Source organism: Suncus etruscus, chromosome 11 (assembly GCF_024139225.1).
Source record: "Suncus etruscus isolate mSunEtr1 chromosome 11, mSunEtr1.pri.cur, whole genome shotgun sequence".
Lineage (NCBI taxonomy): Eukaryota > Metazoa > Chordata > Mammalia > Eulipotyphla > Soricidae > Suncus > Suncus etruscus.
The window spans coordinates 70,185,648-70,193,250 of NC_064858.1; the positions used below are offsets into that span (position 1 = coordinate 70,185,648).

Below are 7,603 nucleotides of genomic sequence, written 5' to 3' on the forward strand. Positions count from 1 at the left end.
TTACTGAAGTATTCCCTGTGACAGAAAGATTGTTTTGAGTAGATACTTAAGTTTGAATGTTTTTATTTTATAATAGTGCAGGTCCTATATGAGCTTGAAGTCTAGTTTCTCAGGGCATCAGTATAACTATGTAGTAAGTAATACCAGAGGTTGCCCAGGTAGTCATTAGAGTAAAGGCTTTGGAAGTTCACAGGAGTTTGACTTGGGCTGTAGAGCCCAAAGCTGATGATCACTGCTTTCTTGGGAGATGGCAAGAAGAAAGCTGTTTCCCAGCTGCCCCTGGCTAGTTCTTTTCCTGACTTATTCCAAGACCTTAGATTCCAAGTAAAATTTCTCTCTTTGTTTAAAACGTTGATAGTTACACAGGAAAAAAAGCTTTAAAACCAGTCATTTTATTTCAGATGCTTCATTTTTATCATTGTCACTTAACTGACAGAACCAGCCATAAAATTGAGAACCATTCTTTTTCTTTTTCTTTTTCTTTTTTTTTTTACCTTTTCTCTTGGACTGGGGCGTCTGGATCACACCTGGCGGTACTCAGGAGTTACTCCTGGCTCTGTGCTCAGAAGTCGCTCCTGGTAGGCTCGGGGGACCATATGGGATGCCAGGATTCGAATCTGGGTCTGTCCTGTGTTGGCTGTATGCAAGGCAAATGCCTTACTGCTATGGTATTGCTCCAAATCCCTATTTTTCTGTTTTGAATTTCCATAAAACCATCTTAAGCTTGGGGGGGGTGTTTTGTTTATTGGGGGTGGTTTATTTTTATTTTATGTTTGTTTGGGGGTCATATCTAGCAGTTTTCAGGGGTTTACTCCTGGCTCTATACTCAGGAATCACTCCTGACACGCTCATGGGGACCCTATGTGATACCAGGGATTGAACCTGGGTTGGCTGTGTGCAAGGCAAGTGCCTCCCCAGTGTGCTATCATTCTGCCCCAAAGGTCTTCATTTTTTTTTTAATTTAAAAAAAAAATAAACAGGGCCCGGAGAGATAGCACAGCGGCATTTGCCTTGCAAGCAGCCGATCCAGGACCAAAGGTGGTTGGTTCGAATCCCGGTGTCCCTTATGGTCCTCCGTGCCTACCAGGAGCTATTTCTGAGCAGACAGCCAGGAGTAACCCCTGAGCAGGCCAGGTGTGGCCCAAAAACCAAAAAAAAAAAAAATTGGGGGGCCAGAGCAATAGCAGTGGTAGGTCATTTGCCTTGCACATAGCTGACCCGGGATGGACCAAGGTTTAGTATCTGGCTGGAGCGATTTTTGAGCACAGAGCCAGGAGTACCCCTGAGTGCCGCCGCCAGGTATGGCCCAAAACAAACAAAAACAACAGGGAGGCTGGAGAGATAGCACAGCGGTAGGGTGTTTGCCTTGCATGCAACTGATCCAGAACAGATGGTTGTTCAAATCCCAGCACCCTGTATGGTCACCTGAGCCTGTCAGGAGTGATTTCTGAGCTCAGAACCAGGAATAACCCTTGAGTGCCACCGGTGTGACTCCCCCCCAAAAAAATTTGTGTCCCCCCAACAAAGATATTATCACATAAAAAAGATGTGCCATTTCTAGTGGTGGCGATAAACTAAAGAGGGAGTTTGTTAGGTTTCTGTGAACATGGGTTTAAGGATAAGCCTAACCGATCATTTCCCTCATTCTCTGGGATGAGTCCTCCCTTTTAACAATGGGTAAGTTACAGACTATGTTGGAAATGTCTCTGTCTCTAAATTATTTGGCACCTCTGTGCCATTTAAGAGTTACGCTTTAGGGGCCCAAAGAGATAACACAGTGGTAGGGTGTTTGCCTCGCAAATGGCCAATCTAGAACTTAAGTTTGGTTCAAATACCGGCATCCCATATGGTCCCCTGTGCCCGCCAGGAGCGATTTCTGAGCACAGAGCAAGGAGTAACCCCAGAGTGCTGCTGGATGGGCTCAAAAACCAAAAAAAAAAAAAAAAAAAACTTTACAATTTAAGCACTCACTCACCTCACCATTTAATATTTTGTAATGATGTTTACCAGGAAATTGTGAGAGAAAGGCAAGAAAATTTAAGACTTGTAAGACTAATGCAAGACAAAGAGGAAATGATCGGAAAACTCAAGGAAGAAATTGATTTGTTAAACAGAGTAAGTACTAACATATTTTCATTTGATCTTTTCTGGCAAATGAGTGAAAAATAATTACATATAATAAGTTAAGATTGGTTAGTTAGTGGTGAGGTGGCGCTAGAGGTATGGTGTCTGCCTTTCAAGCACTAGCCAAGGAAGGACCGTGGTTCGATTCCCCTGACATCTCATATGCTCCCCCCCAAGCCAGGGGCAATTTCTGAGCTCTTAGCCAGGAGTAACTCCTGAGCATCAAACAGGTGTGGCCCAAAAAAACAAAACAAAAAAAAAAAGATTGGTTAGTTGATTCTTTTGTAAAATCCAAAAGTAAGAGGGCAGTTTGGTCAGTGCTACATGCAAAAAAGACGAAGAAGCAAAATTTCAGGTGTCCCGTGTATTTTCTCTGCAGTTTTATGTCTGCATCTCCAACTTAAATATTCCCCCTCGCTCTTTATTTTGCTTTCAGCCTTCAAACTCACTTACTGCTTAAGAAGTAGGTATGAATGCTTGGCCTTACAATCCAGAACCCTGGTTCAATCCCAGGCACCATACATGATCCCTAAGCACAGCCAAGCATTTCTTATGAGCATTGAGCCAGGAATAGCCCCCTCAGGCATTACTGAGTATAGTTTCCACAATTAATTCATCAATTTTAAAATGTTAGGCCTTATTAAGGCAATGAGAAGAGATCCTAAAGTTTTACCTTTTAGAAACAATAACATAAGAAGATAGATGAAAGCAGTATGGGACCGGAGAGATAGCACAGCGGCCTTTGCCTTGCAAGCAGCTAATCCAGGACCTAAGGTGGTTGGTTCGAATCCCAGCGTCCCATATGGTCTTCTTTGCCTGCCAGGAGCTATTTCTGAGCAGATAGCCAGGAGTAAACCCTGAGTGCTGCCGGGTGTGGCCCAAAAACCAAAAAAAAAAAAAAAAAAAAGAAGAAGAAGAAGAAGAAAGCAGTATGTTTGCTTCAGGAAAAACAAATGAGCAAATCCTCAATCCAATCCAAATGATGAAAGGAGAGAAAAGCATATCCATACCCATTCTGGAAGGTATTAGCTACAGGTTCTAGGCGAATACAAGAAACCTAGACTAGCCTGTACTATTTTTCTGGCCTCTAAAGTATTTTTAAATTTTCACATATCCATAGTTTTTTTAGGCATAATGCTATCATTGCACACTGAGATTGGAAGCTGAATGCAGTGCTATATAACATAAATATGACTTTAATTTTAACTGGAAATCCAGCCAAATTGGAACTTGCTTTATTTCATTATTAATTTTATTGCGTCAGTGGCCTGTAAACAAACCTGTGATTATCTCCATGATATGCTAGAAATAGAATAATGGTATGTGTGCAGGATACATTTAATAGCCTCATTTGTGCACCTGTAAGTAGGTTTCTGCCATACTAATTTTAGCAACTCCATATTTTTGTTATCATTTTCGATTAATTTCCTAGTATTAACTTTCCATTTGAGTAAAATGTAAACTCTGTCTTTGTGCATTTTAGTATAATTGACCTTATTTTCAGAGACATCATATACATATACCTGTAGTTCACTTGTAGTTTAAATTGCAATGATAAATTTTTGACCATTAGTAAATATCTGCCCCAAATGAAGATTCCTGCTAAAAACACAGTATTGCCTTGTATTTACCAAATAACTTTTTTTTTTTTTTTTTGGTTTTTGGGTTACACTCAGAGGTGCTCAGGGGTTGCTTCTGGCTCTGCTCAGAAGTCGCTCCTGGCAGGCTTAGAGGACCATATGGAATGCCAGTATTGGAACTTGGGTCCGTCCTGTGTTGGCCACATTCAAGGCAAATGCCTTACCACTGTGCTATCGCTCTGACCCCATGACTGTCTATTTGACACTAGGATTAATCAAGTGCATGTGCTAGAGAGATAGAACACACTGAGTAAGGCACTTGCCTAGGCCACAGCCAGTGGGACTTAAGGGCTACTGCTGATTTTGTACACAGGAGACCATAGGTAGAGCCCAGGTTCAATCCAGAGTCTGCTGCATGCAAGGCCAAGCACCTTTACACCTGTGCTCTCATCCCAGGATTTGTTTTGAGAACATGGAGCTATTTCTGATTACCAAAATTAATAAGGTTCACAGTTCTGATCTGATTTCTCTTGAAAAATTGGAAAGATCCATCAAGTGTGTATGGTGTTTTCTAGTAAAGAGTTGAATACTGGATTTACCCCTTGTGGAACATGCCCCATTAGAAGTTTACATCCCTCCAAAGCCATTGTTTGTATGAAATGCCAAATGCTAAATGACAGATATTGTCATTTTGAAGTGTTTTAAATCCCTGTCAGAATATTCTTCCTTCCTTCCTTCCTTCCTTCCTTCCTTCCTTCCTTCCTTCCTTCCTTCCTTCCTTCCTTCCTTCCTTCCTTCCTTCCTTCCTTCCTTCCTTCCTTCCTTCCTTCCTTCCTTCCTTCCTTCCTTCCTTCCCTCCCTCCCTCCCTCCCTCCCTCCCTCCCTCCCTCCCTCCCTCCCTCCCTCCTTCCTTCCTTCCTTCCTTCCTTCCTTCCTTCCTTCCTTCCTTCCTTCCTTCCTTCCTTCCTTTTTTTTTTTTTTTTTTTTTTTGGTTTTTGGGCCACACCCGGCCTGCTCAGGGGTTACTCCTGGCTATCTGCTCAGAAATAGCTCCTAGCAGGCATGGGGAATCATATGGGATGCCCGGGATTCGAACCAACCACCTTAGGTTCTGGATCAGCTGCTTGCAAGGCAAACGCCGCTGTGCTATCTCTCCGGTCCCCAGAATATTATTAAACATATTCTTGTTCATTTTTTTAAAGGATCTAGATGACATTGAAGATGAAAACGAACAACTCAAGCAGGAGAATAAAACTCTTTTGAAAGTCGTTGGGCAGCTAACAAGGTAGAAGATGGAAAGCCCAGCTTGGAAAAAATGTCTTTAAAAACTACTGATTGAATGTTATAGTTAATGTTAGGACACTATTTCTGTGCTGCAATACCTGAAGTATGTATATTTATTTTTAGAAAACAGTGGATGTTTATTTTCAGAATGCATTTTTCAATGTTTCAAAACTATATCAAGCTTTGTTTTCTTGACTAAGTTATGCCTTTCAGTTATTAAAAGGATAGGTTCTGCCTCTTTGTGTGGTATTCAGATAATATATGGTTTAAAGTCACAACCATTGGAATATATTTTATCTATGGCAGTGCATTTTCTTCCTCAAAAAATATACATAGTCTTTGTTTACATGAATTCAAATACTTTTTGGATGTTACCTGCAAATGCCTTATACTTAAGTGTATGTAACCTTTTATATGTTGATGATTTGCATATAAAGGTCTTTGTATACTGTTACTTGTTCTTGCAAGTTATTCTAAGCAATTTAGAGTACTATAGAATTATACTGTTTTGTATAACTGAAAGGAAAAATTTATAAGGACACATTATCATGTACTAGTGGATTACATAGAAATGTAAAAGAATACTTGAATTGTTCTTTAGTAAATTAAAATGTGCTCTTTTGTATTTGAACATTAAAGAAAATTTAAAATTCAACTTCTGAAGTATAAAATTCAGATTCATTGTAAAAGTTCTTTCTCTTATTTCTTGTTTTTGTTTGTATTTTTAAGCCACACATGGTGGTACCAGCTCAGGGGTTACTCCTGGCTTTGAGCTCAGAAATAACTCCTGGCAGGCTTAGGAGACTTGAAATGCTGAAGATTGAACCTGTGTCAGCTGTGTGCAAAGCAAATGCCCAGCTGTGTTATCACTCTGGCCCCAACAAGTTCACTGTAAAATTTCTTACATAGGTACTACTTTTAAAAAAATATTATCTCAAGACTTACAAGTGAGCATAGGGTATTTAAGAAATTATCAAACCTGGAGAATTTGTTAGTTTCATTACATAAGAAAACCCATGCTTTAAGTTATTTCATGCATTATAATAAAAGCAAACAAGATTAAATCCACATCTATAGCAATCATATTTAATTGAAAATAAAATACATAAACAGAAATAGTCATGAAATATTTTGCTTATTTCTAACTTGACAGATCTCACTGATAGAGGTATTAGTCCCTCTATCAGAATTAGTCCCTAACTCAGTTATTTTGTTTTAACAAGTACAATTTTGAAAACGGCTATTTTAAAGAATTACACAAAATTTGTTCTTCTGTTGCTTGTGTTTTAAATCGTTTCATGATTCATTTTTACATTTAGTATGAAATTCCTTCCACTAAACACATTTAGAAAGATCTACCCAGTATTTGACCCATAAAAGGCATCTTCATTATAATGTTTATCAGTGGCTTGTACAGAGTGAAGTCTATTTTAGGCACCTTACTGACTCTGTCTTTTCAACCTCCATTGATTATTCATGGTTAGGAAATTAGGGAAGGTAAAGATTGGGAGAAAAATATTTTATTTTTATTTGAGGGATTCCATATCCAGCAGTGCTCAGGGCTTACTCCTGCCTCTGTGCTCAGGGATCACTCCTGGCAGTCTCAGGACACCAGATGGGTGGCCAAGGATCGACACAGGTCTGTGTGCAAGGCAAGAACCCTATCTGCTGTTCTGGCCCCATAATTGTACCAAATTTAGAGTAAATATTGAATTCTAAAACTTCTAACAGTTATGTTCCTTTCTACCTCTTTCTCGTTTTATGTTTTTTGCTTTTGTTTTTGGGTCACACCAAGCAGTGCTTAAAGGTTACTCCAGGCTCTATGCCCAAAAATCGCTCCTGGCAGGCTCTGGGGACCATATGGAATGCCAGGATTCAAACCACCGTCCGTCTGCATGCAAGGCAAATGTCCTACCTCCATGCTATCTCTCTGGCCTCAACCTTGACTGATTTTTCAATCACTTGGGTTGCTTAGAAAGAAACTCCTGGTTCTAGCTCCTAAAGAGGTTTTAGCTGAGCTTCTGAACAGAAACTTTCAACCTCACTCTCACTATTGGATGAATCTGGTTTTCACTTGAGTTTACAGACAACTATTACCCTCCTTTCTTCAATTGAGACCCTGCATTGAAAACCAGTTTGTTTTCTTTCTTTCTTTCTTTCTTTCTTTCTTTCTTTCTTTCTTTCTTTCTTTCTTTCTTTCTTTCTTTCTTTCTTTCTTTCTTTCTTTCTTTCTTTCTTTCTTTCTTTCTTTCTTTCTTTCTTTCTTTCTTTCTTTCTTTCTCTCTCTCTCTCTTTCTTTCTTTCTTTCTTTCTTTCTTTCTCTCTCTCCTTCCTTCCTTTCTTTCTTCCTTTCTTTCTTCCTTCCTTCCTTCCTTCCTTCCTTCCTTTCTTTCTTTCTTTCTTCCTTCCTTCCTTCCTTCCTTCCTTCCTTCCTTCCTTCCTTCCTTCCTTCCTTCCTTCCTTCCTTCCTTCCTTCCTTCCTTCCTTCCTTTTCTTTCTTTCTTTCTTTCTTTCTTTCTTTCTTTCTTTCTTTCTTTCTTTCTTTCTTTCTTTCTTTCTTTCTTTCTTTCTTTCTTTCTTTCTTCTTTTTCTTTCTTTCTTTCTTTTTCTTTTTT

At 39.4% G+C, this 7,603-nt stretch overlaps 1 protein-coding gene across 1 annotated transcript in view; it reads left to right on the forward strand.

Annotated features, from left to right (window-relative positions):
- PAWR (pro-apoptotic WT1 regulator) overlaps positions 1-5,115 on the forward strand; it is a 66,267-nt gene extending 61,152 nt beyond the window's left edge. The window contains exons 5-6 of the mRNA XM_049783541.1: positions 2,011-2,115; positions 4,907-5,115. Of these exons, the coding sequence (XP_049639498.1) occupies positions 2,011-2,115; positions 4,907-4,993 (192 nt within the window). The 3' untranslated portion in view covers positions 4,994-5,115. The remainder of the gene's footprint in view (positions 1-2,010; positions 2,116-4,906) is intronic.
- The last annotated feature ends 2,488 nt before the right edge of the window (positions 5,116-7,603 follow it).